The 15,901-nt window shown below is 47.4% G+C and overlaps 1 protein-coding gene across 1 annotated transcript in view; it reads left to right on the top strand.

The window, feature by feature from the left end:
* Nucleotides 1-15,901, top strand: part of LOC106567252 (collagen alpha-1(I) chain) — a 157,343-nt gene that overhangs the window by 50,303 nt on the left and 91,139 nt on the right. Inside the window, exons 2-4 of the mRNA XM_014136323.2 lie at nucleotides 5,150-5,294; nucleotides 5,398-5,556; nucleotides 7,121-7,313. Coding sequence (XP_013991798.2) covers nucleotides 5,150-5,294; nucleotides 5,398-5,556; nucleotides 7,121-7,313 — 497 coding nt within the window. The remainder of the gene's footprint in view (nucleotides 1-5,149; nucleotides 5,295-5,397; nucleotides 5,557-7,120; nucleotides 7,314-15,901) is intronic.

Genomic DNA, 15,901 nt, shown 5'->3' with positions numbered 1-15,901 from the left:
CGTCTCCCCAGCCCGGTACGTCCTGTGCCGGCTCCACGCACCCAGCCTCCAGTGCGTCTCCCCAGCCCGGTACGTCCTGTGCCAGCTCCACGCACCAGGCCTCCAGCAACGGTCGGCAGTCCAGAGCCTCCAGCAACGGTCTGCTGCCCGGAGCCTCCAGTGATGACCCATGGCCCGAAGCCTCCAGTGACGATCCATGGCCCGAAGCCTCCAGTGACAATCCATGGACCGAAGCCTCCAGTGACGATCCATGGCCCGAAGCCTCCAGTGACGATCCATGGCCCGATGCCTCCAGTGACGATCCATGGCCCGGAGCCTCCAGTGATGATCCATGGCCCGGAGCCTCCAGTGATGATCCATGGCCCGGAGCCTCCAGTGATGATCCATGGCCCGGAGCCTCCAGTGATAATCCATGGCCCGGAGCCTCCAGTGACGATCCATGGCCCGGAGCCTCTAGAGACGGTCCAAGGTCCGGAGCCTCCAGCGACGGTTCCCAGTCCGGAGCCTCCAGCGACAGTTCCCAGTCTGGAGCCTCCGGCGACGGTTCCCAGTCAGGAGCCTCTGGCGACGATCCACGGTCCGGAGCCTCTGGCGACGATCCACTGTCCGGTTCCTCCGGTGACGATCCACTGTCCGGTTCCTCCGGCAACGATCCATGGTCCGGAGCCTCCGGCGACGATCCACGGTCCGAAGTCCCCGGCGACGATCCACGGTCTGGAGCCTCCGGTGACGATCCACGGTCCGGTTCCATGGAAGCAGAGGGATCCGCGAGCGGAGCGGGGTCTACGTTCCGAACCGGAGCTGCCACTCAGGCTAGATGCCCACCCGGACCCTCCCCCATAGAGTCAGGTTTTGCAGCCAGAGTCTGCACCTTTGGGGGGGGTACTGTCACGCCCTGACCTTAGAGAACCTTTTTATTCTCTATTTTGGTTAGGTCAGGGTGTGACTAGGGTGGGTACTCTAGTTTTTTGTATTTCTATGTTGGTATGGTTCCCAATCAGAGGCAGCTGTCTATCGTTGTCTCTGTTTGGGGATCATATTTAGGCAGCCTTTTCCCACCTGTTTGTGGGATTAGTTTTTTTTGCATTGTTGCTGTTGAGCCCTACAAGGCTGTACGTTTCGTTGGTTTCTCTTTATTGTTTTGTTGCTGGTTATCATTAATAAATATGATTAACCTACCCCACGCTGCATCTTGGACCGACCATCATTACAACGACGTTAGTTACAGGTACCAACAAATTTGAGCACGTGTGTGTGTGTGTGTGTGTGTATGTATGTATATATATATATATATATATATATATATATATATATATACTGTTCAAAAAAATAAAGGGAACACTTTAACAACACATCCTAGATCTGAATGAAAGAAATCATCTTATTAAATACTTTTTTCTTTACATAGTTGAATGTGCTGACAACAAAATAACACAAAAATAATCAATGGAAATCCAATTTATCAACCCATGGAGGTCTGGATTTGGAGTCACACTCAAAATTAAAGTGGAAAACCACACTACAGGCTGATCCAACTTTGATGTAATGTCCTTAAACCAAGTCAAAATGAGGCTCACTAGTGTGTGTGCCCTCCACGTGCCTGTATGACCTCCCTACAACGCCTGGGCATGCTCCTGATGAGGTGGCGGATGGTCTCCTGAGGAATCTCCTCCCAGACCTGGACTAAAGCATCCACCAACTCCTGGACAGTCTGTGGTGCAACATGGCGTTGGTGGATGGAGCGAGACATGATTTCCCAGATGTGCTCAATTGGATTCAGGTCTGGGGAACGGGCGGGCCAGTCCATAGCATCAATGCCTTCCTCTTGCAGGAACTGCTGACACACTCCAGCCACATGAGGTCTAGCATTGTCTTGCATTAGGAGGAACCCAGGGCCAACCGCACCAGCATATGGTCTCACAAGGGGTCTGAGGATCTCATCTCGGTACCTAATGGCAGTCAGGCTACCTCTGGCGAGCACATGGAGGGCTGTGCGGCCCCCCAAAGAAATGCCACCCCACACCATGACTGACCCACCGCCAAACCGGTCATGCTGGAGGATGTTGCGGGCAGCAGAATGTTCTCCACGGCGTCTCCAGACTCTGTCACGTCTGTCACGTGCTCAGTGTGAACCTCCTTTCATCTGTGAAGAGCACAGGGCGCCAGTGGCGAATTTGCCAATCTTGGTGTTCTCTGGCAAATGCCAAACGTCCTGCACAGTGTTGGGCTGTAAGCACAACCCCCACCTGTGGACGTCGGGCCCTCATACCACCCTCATGGAGGCTGTTTCTGACCGTTTGAGCAGACACATGCACATTTGTGGCCTGCTGGAGGTCATTTTGCAGGGCTCTGGCAGTGCTTCTCCTGCTCCTCCTTGCACAATGGCGGAGGTAGAGGTCCTGCTGCTGGGTTGTTGCCCTCCTACGGCCTCCTCCACGTCTCCTGATGTACTGGCCTGTCTCCTGGTAGCGCCTCCATGCTCTGGACACTACGCTGACAGACACAGTAAACCTTCTAGCCACAGCTCACATTGATGTGCCATCCTGGATGAGCTGCACTACGTGAGCCACTTGTGTGGGTTGTAGACTCCGTCTCATGCTACCACTAGAGTGAAAGCACCGCCAGCATTCAAAAGTGACCAAAACATCAGCCAGGAAGCATAGGAACTGACAAGTGGTCTGTGGTTACCACCTGCAGAACCACTCCTTTATTGGGGGTGTCTTGCTAATTGCCTATAATTTCCACCTGTTGTCTATTCCATTTGCACAACAGCATGTGACATTTATTGTCAATCAGTGTTACTTCCTAAGTGGACAGTTTGATTTCACAGAAGTGTGATTGACTTGGAGTTACATTGTGTTTTTTAAGTGTTCCCTTTATTTTTTTGAGCAGTGTATATATATATATATATATATATATATATATATATATAGTAGCAAGCAAAAGGTTGGACACACCTACTCATTCAAGGGTTTTTCTTTATTTTTACTATGTTATACATTGTAGAATAATAGAGAAGATTTCAAAACTAGGAAATAACACATATGGAATCATGTATTTACCAAAAAAGTGTTAAACAAATAAAAATATATTTTAGATTCTTCAAAGTAGCTACCCTTTGCCTTGATGACAGCTTTGCACACTTGGCATTCTCTCAACCAGCTTCATGAGGAATGCTTTTCCAACAGTCTTGAAGGAGTTCCCACATATGCTGAGCACTTGTTGGCTGCTTTTCCTACACTCTGCGGTCCAACTCATCTCAAACCATCTTAATTGGGTTGAGGTCAGGTGATTGTGGAGGCCAGATCATCTGATGCAGCACTCCATCACTCTCTTTCTTGGTCAAATAGCCCTTACACAGCCTGGAGGTGTGTTGGGTCATTGTCCTGTTGAAAAACAAATGATAATCCCACTAAGCGCAAACCAGATGGGATGGTGTATCGCTGCAGAATGCTGTGGTAGCCATGCTGGTTAAATGCCTTAAATTCTAAATAAAGTACCGACAGTGTCACCAGCAAAGCACCCCCACACCATCACACCTCCTCTTCCATGCTCCACGGTGGGAACCACACATGCGAAGATCATCTGTTCACCTACTCTGCGTCTTCAGAATGATATGGCGGTTGGATCCAAAAATCTTACATTTCCACCAGTCTAATTGCTTGTGTTTCTTGGCCCAAGCAAGTCTCTTCTTATTGTTGGTGTCGTGGTTTCTTTGCAGCAATTTGACCATGAAGGCCTGATTCACGCAGTCTCCTCTGAACAGTTGATGTTGAGATGTGTCTGTTACTTGAACTCTGTGAAACATTTATTTGAGCTGCAATTTCTGAGGCTGATAACTCTAATGAACTTATCCTCTGCAGCAGAGGTTACTCTGGGACTTCCTTTCCTTTGGCGGTCCTCATGAGAGCCAGTTTCATCATAGCGCTTGATGGTTTTTGCGATGGCACAAAGTTCTTGAAATGTTCTGGATTGACTGACCTTCATGTCTTAAAGTAATGATGGACTGTCGTTTCTCTTTGCTTATTTGAGCTGTTATTTCCATAATATAGACTTGGTATTTTACCAAATAGGGCTATCTTCTGTATACCACCCTTACCTTGTAGAGCGTGACAATGTTCGTTTCAGGTTTTATTTACACTAAAACCACCCACGGGACGGATTGGACCCTGTAAGTAGGCTATGTTTGACATCCCTGCTCTAAGAGCATCTCCCCTTCCATGGAAAAAAGCCCTGTGGCGGTATGAAGCATGTTCGCTGTGGTTAAACCATTGAAGTCTATGTTAAGTGCTGCTATTACAATCCTGACTTAACTCTGCTGTTCTCTCCTTCCTGCTCCTTACAGGGGAAGGTTAGTTCAGTCTAGGCTAATTGATTTGCCTGCGTGCAGTGCCTGCTGTGCTAAAGCACTGCCTGTTTGTCTAATTGGCCTCAAGTCCTCCTCATCTTAGATAGTGTAGTTCCCAGGTGACCTTAGAATAATGCCAGGCACTGCAGGTTACAGCCCATTCAATACACAACAATACATGTCTTTCACTGCTGACTTAAGTCATTTTCTCCACCATTGATCAACTGCTGTATTCATAACCCTTATGAGGGGCTCCTCAGCCCACAGCTCCTCATCAACAGCTCACAGACCCCACCATGGCATGTTACACAAACAGATAGGCCTCCTGTGCTTGCTTCCACAGGCAACAAATGAAAGGAAAACCAAAACAATGGAGGGCACTATGGTACACACTACAGCCCCACCATTTTGAAACTATTGGTATTTGTTCTAGCCCTCAACAGTCCAGAAGGAATGGTTCCCAAATTAGTATTTTAGTATATTAGTATAAACCAATTTAGTATATTAATTGATGGGCAAAGTGGATGGAATGAGGTGGCTGTTTTTGACCCTCTTTTCACAGAAAATGAAGCTTATGGAACATTATGGTCAGAAGTCCATTGAGAGGGGTACAAGGACTTTCATTTCACAGGGTAATCTTCGGAATGGTAACTGAGTGTTACAGAGGAGTGGATTGAGGTCTGCCTCCATAAGACAACAGAATTCTTATTTGTCTGTTAGTTGACAGTTAAGGCTTGAACCCCGACAAGGCTGCTCGCGACTTTATTTCACTGTGAGTCTGTCCTTTCTTTCTCTCCACAGAGGTGAACCTTCTAGAGGAGCTCTCGCTGCAGGTGTCCAACAGCAGCAATGCCTCCATGTCTCTGGATGCTCAGAGGTGTCCGGTGCTGCAGGTGGGACAGTACTCCACCCTGGCCCTGCCCCTAGCAGAACTCTTCACTGACGGGTAAATCTCCCCACACACGGACGTACACACACACACACACACACACTCACACTCACACTCACACTCTGAGACTGACACTGTGTACCGGCATTGTGTTGTACAGGTTTGCAGATGAATTCAGTCTGTTGGTGCAGTTGCGAAGCCCACAGCGAGACGAACGCAGCGTGCTCACCCTGCTCAGCCATGACAGCCACATCCTGCTGCAACTACGCATCAGCGCATACACACTCACCTTCATCAGCACACAACAGCGCCACTACGAGTGAGTCTGTGTATGTCTATCTGCCCGTCTGTGGCGATTTTGCAAATACAGGCTTTTTTTGTGTCTCGGGTAGATGTAATTTTAAAAAAAAGATATGTTTTTTGTTCATTTTCCAAAGCATTTTATTTCTGGATTTCACTGTTTTGCATTGACCAGGCAGTTGTCACACACCCTGACTTTTGATCTTCTGCTATGTATTTCAATAAGAAACATTTAGATTTTTTGAAAATAGTTAATGCACCTGTTTAAAAAAAGAGTCAAATAAATTAAAGCTATGTACTTTTTAATGTTCATAAGCACCAAATATATATTTAGTTTTACGAAATACGGTCCCACAGTTTTACGTCATCACCATCACACTGAATAAAGTGATCAATTGTAGTATTTATCAACATTTTACAAATCAATTCACACAAGAACTGGGAAGTGACAGTGGCGAACAAGGATATGAGGTAGAGAGTATGTGATATTATATTTCTACCTCCAAGAACCTCCAAGAAAAGTCACTTTGAATTTGTCAAGATAAGAGAATATTTTATTTTGTGTATGTAATGAAGATTTCCAGGTTATTACCACCATAAAGTGTAAAATGGGTTTACCCCTCCCTGCTCAGTACTGCTTAGCACTTAATCTTTTACTGTGTTTGTAGCAATGCATTTGACCATTTGACCATTACCCTGTCATTACACAGTCATTACCACCATAATCTACACAAATTTGTTCAAAAATATATTTGAACAGTAAATAAATATCACACTCCTGTCTTTAGGTGTAAAGCACTTACTTGTTCTCAATATAACTACTTAAAAATGATAAATACATAACAATTTTAACAAGTTATTATATTGTTTATGGTAGCCTCAGTGCATGTTTACAAGCACAGGAAGCAAACAGACATGTATTCAATAAGGAATTAAAATCATATTTTCTAAATAAACCAGGTAAACCAAATAATCCCCAAACCCATTTTGTTTTTGATTCATTTTTAAACTAAAATGTAATGTTTTATGATGTGATGTAAATGCTTCGTGCGGAAGGTGTTTTGGGACAACGGAGTAAATTCCATGTATTGTTGAATAAAAATGGTCACAGCCAATTCCAGTTTGGTTCCTGATAAAATTAGAAAAGTATTTATGTTGCTAAAAGTATTTTTCAAGAAACTAAATATTTTTTCTAAATAAGACATGACCAAAGGGCCCAGTTGCAAAATCGTGTGTGTGTGTGTGTGTGTGTGTGTGTCTGTGTGTGGACTGAGGGTGAAACGATTCAAGGGCTGTTTTTCTAAAGCCTACTGGCAGGTTGCTTGTTCCTTTCTTCTTAAGCCACAGTGGATTTTAAGCAATACATCACTGTTAGACAGACAAAAGACTTGGCCAGAAGATGGACAGAGTCATTGTGTTGCCTTGGTACTTGTATAGTGCATGAGATTTTAGAGGGCCAACATGCACCACACACTTCACATTATTGCCAAAACAGAACATAACAGAGACATGCACTTCCTTCTCAATAATGTTTGCCATACTGTATGACATCACCCATTGCATTGTTTTGACCTGATTCCCAGGTTCCCGGTCAGTGGTCTGTCTGATGGCCAGTGGCACCACGTAGCTGTGAGTGTGTCATCTGTTAGGCTGGCGCTGTATGTGGACTGTGCCTTGGTGGAGAGTGTGGACTGGGTGTACCAGGGTATGGGCATCACCCCTGAAGGCCTACTATTGTTGGGAGGGATCATAGAGGGCTTCGAAACACCCTTTGAGGTAAGTACTAGACTTACCGTTCCACCTCTTTATTTCCTCTCCTTTCTCTTATTTTTCCTCCTCTCCAGTTCCATTCTCTTTTCCTCTGTTGTCTCCTCCTCTCCTTTTCTCTCCTCTGTTCTCCTCTTCTCTCCTCTCTCCTCTGTTCTCCTCTCCTCCCCTCTTTTCTCCTCTCCCCCCTGTCCTCTTTTCTCCTTTCCTTTCCTCTACTCTCTCCACTCCTCTCCTCCCTTCTCCTGCATGTTTCCATACAAGAGGATGTATCTGCCTAAATCATCATGCAACATACCAGCAACGCATTATGCAACATAGGCTATACAGCTTTATCTCCTGCTGTTTAGAGTGACTCAATAACTGTGTGCCCTTTCTGTTGAATGGTGGGTAATTTATCATAGAAGATCAGTACCGGTCTGCAGGATGTAGGTACTGTCAAATCTTATAACCAAAAAACACTGTGAATCAGCACACTGTATAGGAACCCAATGGTCTAGCTATCCCCCTACCCAACCTGTAAGGGAGGTTTAGGGGGGGGGGATGGGATGGGGGCTCCTCTCATTGCCCTGACCCCACCAACTGCCCCCATTCCCCAAGACACATGAAGACATCCCTGTGCTATCCATAGCAGCAGCCAGAGCTAGTGTTTATGAAGGATGCGTGTTAGAGCGTACAGTATGAGTGCAGAGCAGAAGGGGGGGGGCGCGAGAGGAGAGCAGAACAGGACAGACAGCAGGCAGCATCTGGCTTTGTGCTCAGCTCAGTCCAGAGCCAAGATTGATTCTCCATCGCCTTCTCTCCTACAGCGACAGGTCTTTATGACAACCCCTCTGAGGATTGAGCTTCCTCTTGCTGAGGTGGTAACAGTCTTCTCCCGCTAGGTTCCTCTTTACTGGAACTTTAGCACACCTCCATTTTTCACCTTAACTATCGTCCACTTCAGGACAACTCGGGGAGGAAAACACCTTCCCCTGTCTGTGTTTTAAGTGTTTATTGTCAGTTGATCCATTTCCTTACTCTACAGTCACAGCACAATAAAGACTGATATAGATGAGGCCTTTGCTAATAGGTTTCCGTGAAGGTTAAGCAGGCTTAAAACCAGTTTTAAATGGTTTGTTGTTCCTCCACAGAGGAAAGGTAGGCATTTGTGCAGACAGTTCCTTTAGGTCTGTGAATATATATATATACTGGAAAATATATATATAATCACAACATGCAACAATTTAGAAGATTTTACTGAGTTCATATAAGAAAATCAGTCAATGTAAATGAATTCATTAGACCCTAATCTATGGATTTCACATGACTGGGAATATAGATACAGTTGAAGTCAGAAGTTTACATACACCTTAGCCAAATACATTTAAACTCAATTGATCACAATTCCTGACATTTAATCCTAGTAACAATTCCTGTGTTAGGTCAGTTAGGATCACCACTTTATTTTAAGATTGTGAAATGTCAGAATAATAGTAGAGAGAATGATTTATTTCAGCTTTTATTTATTTCATCACATTCCCAGTGGGTCAGAAGTTTACATACACTCAATTAGTATTTGGTAGCATTGTCTTTAAATTGTTTAACTTGGGTCAAATGTTTCGGGTAGCCTTCCACAAGCTTCCCACAATAAGTTGGGTGAATTTTGGCCCATTCCGACTGACAGAGCTGGTGTAACTGAGTCAGGTTTGTAGGCCTCCTTGCTCGCACATGCTTTGTCAGTTCTGCCCAAAAATGTTCTCTGGGATTGAGGTCAGGGCTTTGTGATGGCCACTCCAATACCTTGACTTTGTTGTTCTTAAGCCCTTTTGCTACAACTTTGTAAGTATGCTTGGGGTCATTGTCCATTTGGAAGACCCATTTGCGACCAAGTTTTAACTTCCTGACTGATGTCTTGAGATGTTACTTCAATATATCCACATCATTTTTCCCCCTCATGATGCCATCTATTTTGTGAAGTGCACCAGTCCCTCCTACAGAAAGCATCCTCACAACATGATGCTGCCACCCCCGTGCTTCACGGTTGGGATGGTGTTCTTCGGCTTGCAAGCCTCCCCCTTTTTCCTCCAAACATAATGATGGTCATTATGGCCAAACAGTTTTATTTTTGTTTCATCAGACCAGAGGACATTTCTCCAAAAAGTACGATCTTTGTCCCCATGTGCAGTTGCAAACCGTAGTCTGGCTTTTTTATGGCGGTTTTGGAGCAGTGGCTTCTTCCTTGCTGAGCGGCCTTTCAGGTTATTTCGATATAGGACTCATTTTACTGTGGATATAGATACTTTTGTACCTTTTTCCTCCAGCATCTTCACAAGGTCCTTTGCCGTTGTTCTGGGATTGATTTGCCCTTTTCGCACCAAAGTACATTCATCTCTAGGAGACAGAACACGTCTCCTTCTTGAGCGGAATGACGGCTGCGTGGTCACATGGTGTTTATACTTGCGTACTATTGTTTGTACAGATGAACATGGTACCTTCAGGTGTTTGGAAATTGCTCCCAAGGTTGAACCAGGCTTGTGGAGGTCTGACATTTATTTTCTGAGGTCTTGGCTGATTTCTTTTGATTTTCCCATGATGTCAAGTGAAGAGGCACTGAGTTTAAAGGTAGGCCTTGAAATACATCCACAGGTACACCTCCAATTGACTCAAATAATGTCAATTAGCCTATCAGAAGCTTCTAAAGCCATGACATCATTTGTGGAATTTTCCAAGCTATTTAAAGGCACAGTCAATTTCGTGTATGTAAACTTCTGACCCACTGGAATTGTGATACCGGGAATTATAAGAGAAATAATCTGTCTGTAAACAATTGTTGGAAAAATTACTTGTGTCATGCACAACGTAGATGTCCTAACCGACTTGCCAAACTATAGTTTGTTAACAAGAAATTTGTGGACTGGTTGAAAAACAAATTTTATTGACTCCAACCTAAGTCCTAAGTGTATGTAAACTTCCAACTTCTTCAATTGTACATCTCTTGGTCACAGATACATTACCTTTAAAAAAAAAGGTAGGGGTGTGAAACAGAAAACCAGTCAGTATTTGGTGTGACCACCATTTGCCTCATGCAGCGCGACACATCTCCTTCGGTAGAGTGGATCAGGCTGTTGGTTGTGGCCTGTGGAATGTTATCTCACTACTCGTCAATGGCTGTGCGAAGTTGCTGGATATTGGCGGGAACTGGAACACACTGTCATACACGTCGATCCAGAGCATCCCATGGGTGAGATGGGTGAGATGTCTGGTGAGTATTCAGGCCATGGAAGAACTGGGACATTTTCAGCTTCCAGGAATTGTGTACAGATCCTTGTGACATGGGGCCGCGTTTTATCATGCTGAAACATGAGGGGATGGCGGCGGATGAATGGCATGACAATGGGCCTCAGGACCTCGTCACTGTATCTCTGTGCATTCAAATTTCTATCGATAAAATGCAATGGTGTTCGTTGTCCGTAGCTTATGCCTGCCCATACCATAACCCCACTGCTACCTTGGTGCACTCTGTTCACCATGTTGACATCAGCAAACCGCTCGCCCACACATTTACATTTACATTTAAGTCATTTAGCAGACGCTCTTATCCAGAGCGACTTACAAATTGGTGCATTCACCTTATAATATCCAGTGGAACAACCACTTTACAATAGTGCATCTAAATCTTTTAAGGGGGGGGTTAGAAGGATTACTTTATCCTATCCCAGGTATTCCTTGAAGAGGTGGGGTTTCAGGTGTCTCCGGAAGGTGGTGATTGACTCCGCTGTCCTGGCGTCGTGAGGGAGCTTGTTCCACCATTGGGGTGCCAGAGCAGCGAACAGTTTTGACTGGGCTGAGCGGGAACTGTGCTTCCTCAGAGGTAGGGAGGCGAGCAGGCCAGAGGTGGCTGAACGGAGTGCCCTTGTTTGGGTGTAGGGCCTGATCAGAGCCTGAAGGTACGGAGGTGCCGTTCCCCTCACAGCTCCGTAGGCAAGCACCATGGTCTTGTAGCGGATGCGAGCTTCGACTGGAAGCCAGTGGAGAGAGCGGAGGAGCGGGGTGACGTGAGAGAACTTGGGAAGGTTGAACACCAGACGGGCTGCGGCGTTCTGGATGAGTTGTAGGGGTTTAATGGCACAGGCAGGGAGCCCAGCCAACAGCGAGTTGCAATAATCCAGACGGGAGATGACAAGTGCCTGGATTAGGACCTGCGCCGCTTCCTGTGTGAGGCAGGGTCGTACTCTGCGAATGTTGTAGAGCATGAACCTACAGGATCGGGTCACCGCCTTGATGTTGGTGGAGAACGACAGGGTGTTGTCCAGGGTCACGCCAAGGCTCTTAGCACTCTGGGAGGAGGACACAAGGGAGTTGTCAACCGTGATGGCGAGATCATGGAACGGGCAGTCCTTCCCCGGGAGGAAGAGCAGCTCCGTCTTGCCGAGGTTCAGCTTGAGGTGGTGGTCCGTCATCCACACTGATATGTCTGCCAGACATGCAGAGATGCGATTCGCCACCTGGTTGTCAGAAGGGGGAAAGGAGAAGATTAATTGTGTGTCATCTGCATAGCAATGATATGAGAGACCATGTGAGGATATGACAGAGCCAAGTGACTTGGTGTATAGCGAGAATAGGAGTGGGCCAAGAACAGAGCCCTGGGGGACACCAGTGGTGAGAGCACGTGGTGCGGAGACAGATTCTCACCATGCCACCTGGTAGGAGCGACCTGTCAGGTAGGACGCAATCCAAGCGTGGGCGGCGCCGGAGATGCCCAGCTCGGAGAGGGTGGAGAGGAGGATCTGATGGTTCACGGTATCAAAGGCAGCAGATAGGTCTAGAAGGATGAGAGCAGAGGAGAGAGAGTTAGCTTTAGCAGTGCGGAGAGCCTCCGTGACACAGAGAAGAGCAGTCTCAGTTGAATGCCCAGTCTTGAAACCTGACTGATTAGGATCAAGAAGGTCATTCTGAGAGAGATAGCAAGAGAGCTGGCCAAGGACGGCACGTTCAAGAGTTTTGGAGAGAAAGGAAAGAAGGGATACTGGTCTGTAGTTGTTGACATCGGAGGGATCGAGTGTAGGTTTTTTTCAGAAGGGGTGCAACTCTCGCTCTCTTGAAGACGGAAGGGACGTAGCCAGCGGTCAAGGATGAGTTGATGAGCGAGGTGAGGAAGGGGAGAAGGTCTCCGGAAATGGTCTGGAGAAGAGAGGAGGGGATAGGGTCAAGTGGGCAGGTTGTTGGGCGGCCGGCCGTCACAAGACGCGAGATTTCATCTGGAGAGAGAGGGGAGAAAGAGGTCAAAGCACAGGGTAGGGCAGTGTGAGCAGGACCAGCAGTGTCGTTTGACTTAGCAAACGAGGATCGGATGTCGTCAACCTTCTTTTCAAAATGGTTGACGAAGTCATCCGCAGAGAGGGAGGGGGGGGGGGGAGGAGGATTCAGGAGGGAGGAGAAGGTAGCAAAGAGCTTCCTAGGGTTAGAGGCAGATGCTTGGAGTTTAGAGTGGTAGAAAGTGGCTTTAGCAGCAGAGACAGAAGAGGAAAATGTAGAGAGGAGGGAGTGAAAGGATGCCAGGTCCGCAGGGGAGGCGAGTTTTCCTCCATTTCCGCTCGGCTGCCGGAGCCCTGTTCTGTGAGCTCGCAGTGAGTCGTCGAGCCACGGAGCAGGAGGGGAGGACCGAGCCGGCCTGGAGGATAGGGGAGAGAGGAAATCAAAGGATGCAGAGAGGGAGGAGAGGAGGGTTGAGGAGGCAGAATCAGGAGATAGGTTGGAGAAGGTTTGAGCAGAGGGAAGAGATGATAGGATGGAAGAGGAGAGAGTAGCGGAGAGAGAGAGCGAAGGTTGGGACGGCGCAATACCATCCGAGTAGGGGCAGAGTGAGAAGTGTTGGATGAGAGCGAGAGGGAAAAGGATACAAGGTAGTGGTCGGAGACTTGGAGGGGAGTTGCAATGAGATTAGTGGAAGAACAGCATCTAGTAAAGATGAGGTCAAGCGTATTGCCTGCCTTGTGAGTAGGGGGGAAGGTGAGAGGGTGAGGTCGAAAGAGGAGAGGAGTGGAAAGAAGGAGGCAGAGAGGAATGAGTCGAAGGTAGACGTGGGGAGGTTAAAGTCACCCAGAACTGTGAGAGGTGAGCCATCCTCAGGAAAGGAACTTATCAAGGCGTCAAGCTCATTGATGAACTCTCCAAGGGAACCTGGAGGGCGATAAATGATAAGGATGTTAAGCTTGAAAGGGCTGGTAACTGTGACAGCATGGAATTCAAATGAGGAGATAGACAGATGGGTCAGGGGAGAAAGAGAGAATGTCCACTTGGGAGAGATGAGGATTCCAGTGCCACCACCCCGCTGGCTCGATGCTCTAGGGGTATGCGAGAACACGTAGTCAGACGAGGAGAGAGCAGTAGGAGTAGCAGTGTTATCTGTGGTAATCCATGTTTCCGTCAGCGCCAGGAAGTCTAGGGACTGGAGGGTAGCATAGGCTGAGATGAACTCAGCCTTGTTGGCCGCAGACCGGCAGTTCCAGAGGCTGCCGGAGACCTGGAACTCCACGTGGGTCGTGCGCGCTGGGACCACCAGGTTAGAGTGGCAGCGGCCACGCGGTGTGGAGCGTTTGTATGGCCTGTGCAGAGGAGAGAGAACAGGGATAGACAGACACATAGTAGACAAGCTACAGAAGAGGCTACGCTAATGCAAAGGAGATTGGAATGACAAGTGGACTACACGTCTCGAATGCTCAGGAAGTTAAGCGTACGTTGCAAAAATCTTATTGACTAAAATGATACAGTACTGCTGGCTGGTGGAGTAGGCTAGCTAGCAGTGGCTGCGTTGTTGACTTTGAACGTGTAGCTGGCTAGGTAACCTCGATAGTTTCAGTATTACACCTTGTCATGATACAAAGCAACTTTGTAGCTAGCTAGCTAACATAACACTAATCAAGACGTTCCTTGTAATGTATTTAATTTCTACAATGCTGCTCGTCGGTAATTGTTGGCTGGGTTAGGAAAAATGGCGTCGCGGGGGACGGAAATAGCTGGCTAGCTAACCTCGATGGCTGGCTAGCTAACAATTATCAAGCTATGACAAAGACAACTAAGTAGCTAGCTAGGTAACACTGCACTAGTCAAATCGTTCCGTTGTAAAGTATTAGTATCTACAGCGCTGCTAGTCGGTAACGGTTGGCTAGCTGGCAGTGGGTTAATGATGACTAGGTGTGTTGACTAAGTCAGGCGCCGCGTCGCGGCTGGCTAGCTCACCTCGATAATACTCAAACTCAAACTACACAATTATCTTAGATACAGAGACAGCAAAGACAACTATGTAGCTGGCTAACTAACACTAACACCACACTAATCAAGTCGTTACGTTTTAATGTAATAGTTTCTGCAGTGCTGCTAGTCGGTAGAAGTTGGCTAGCTAGCAGTGATGACTAGCTAGCTAGCAGCTAGCAGTGTTGACTACGTTAGGAGGACGAAGATAGCTAGCCTCGATAATTACTCAATTACTCTAAACTACACAATTATCTTTGATACAAAGACGGCTATGTAGCTAGCTAAGAAGAATTGCTCAGATCAAACAAATCAAGACAACGCCATACACGTGGTCTACGGTTGTGAGGCCGGTTGGACGTATTGCAAAATTCTCTAAAACGACCTTGGAGGCGGCTTATAGTAGAGAAATTAACATTAAATGATCTGGCAACAGGTCTTGTGGACATTCCTGCAGTCAGCATGCCAATTGCCTGCTCCCTCAAACTTGAGACATCTGTGGCTGTCATTGTCATGTGTGTAGGTGGCAGGGAAGTCAGGCGCAGGAGAAACCAACTTGGTGTAACTGGAGTAGTTTAATATTATAAAACAAACTCCAAAAAACCAACGTACATAAAAATAAAGATGGGTAAACATACAGACAAGACAAAACCAATGAAAAATGTATCAATGATGGTTAGAAGACCGGTGACGTCGACCGCCGAGCACCACCCGAACAAGGAGGGGCATCAACTTCGGCAGAAGTCGTGACAGTACCCCTCCCCGACGCGCGGCTCGTCGACACCGGCCCCGGGGACGACCCGGAGGACGAGGTGCAGGGCGATCCGGATGGAGACGATGGAACTCTCACAGCAGGGAAGGATCTAACACATCCTCCACCGGAACCCAGCATCCCTCCTCCGGACCGTACCCCTCCCAGTCCACGAGGTACTGAAGGCCCCTCGCCCGACGTCTCAAATCCAGGATGGATCGAACGGAGTACACCGGGGCCCCCTCAATGTCCAGAGGGGGCGGAGGAACCTCCCGCACCTCTGCCTCCTGGAGCGGGCTTTAATCTATAACATACCTCGTTCACTCTCCTCAGGACTTTAAACGGCCCCACAAACCGCGGACCCAGCTTCCGGCAGGGCAGGCGGAGGGGCAGACTTCTGGTTGAGTACCAGACCCTGTCCCCCGGTGTTCGCACTGCGGTGACGGTCTGCGCCAACTTTCTGGCACCGTACAGCGCGCTGAAGGTGGACGTGAGCAGTGTCCCAGGTTTCCTCCGCGCGCCGGAACCAGTCGTCCACCGCAGGAGCCTCGGTCTCACTCTGATGCCAAGGAGCCAGAACCGGCTGATACCCCAACACACACTGAAAGGGAGA

Source organism: Salmo salar, chromosome ssa01, assembly GCF_905237065.1.
Source record: "Salmo salar chromosome ssa01, Ssal_v3.1, whole genome shotgun sequence".
Taxonomy (NCBI): Eukaryota; Metazoa; Chordata; class Actinopteri; order Salmoniformes; family Salmonidae; genus Salmo; species Salmo salar.
The sequence above is the reverse complement of the archived record's forward strand: the minus strand, read 5'-3'. Positions and strand labels throughout refer to the sequence as shown.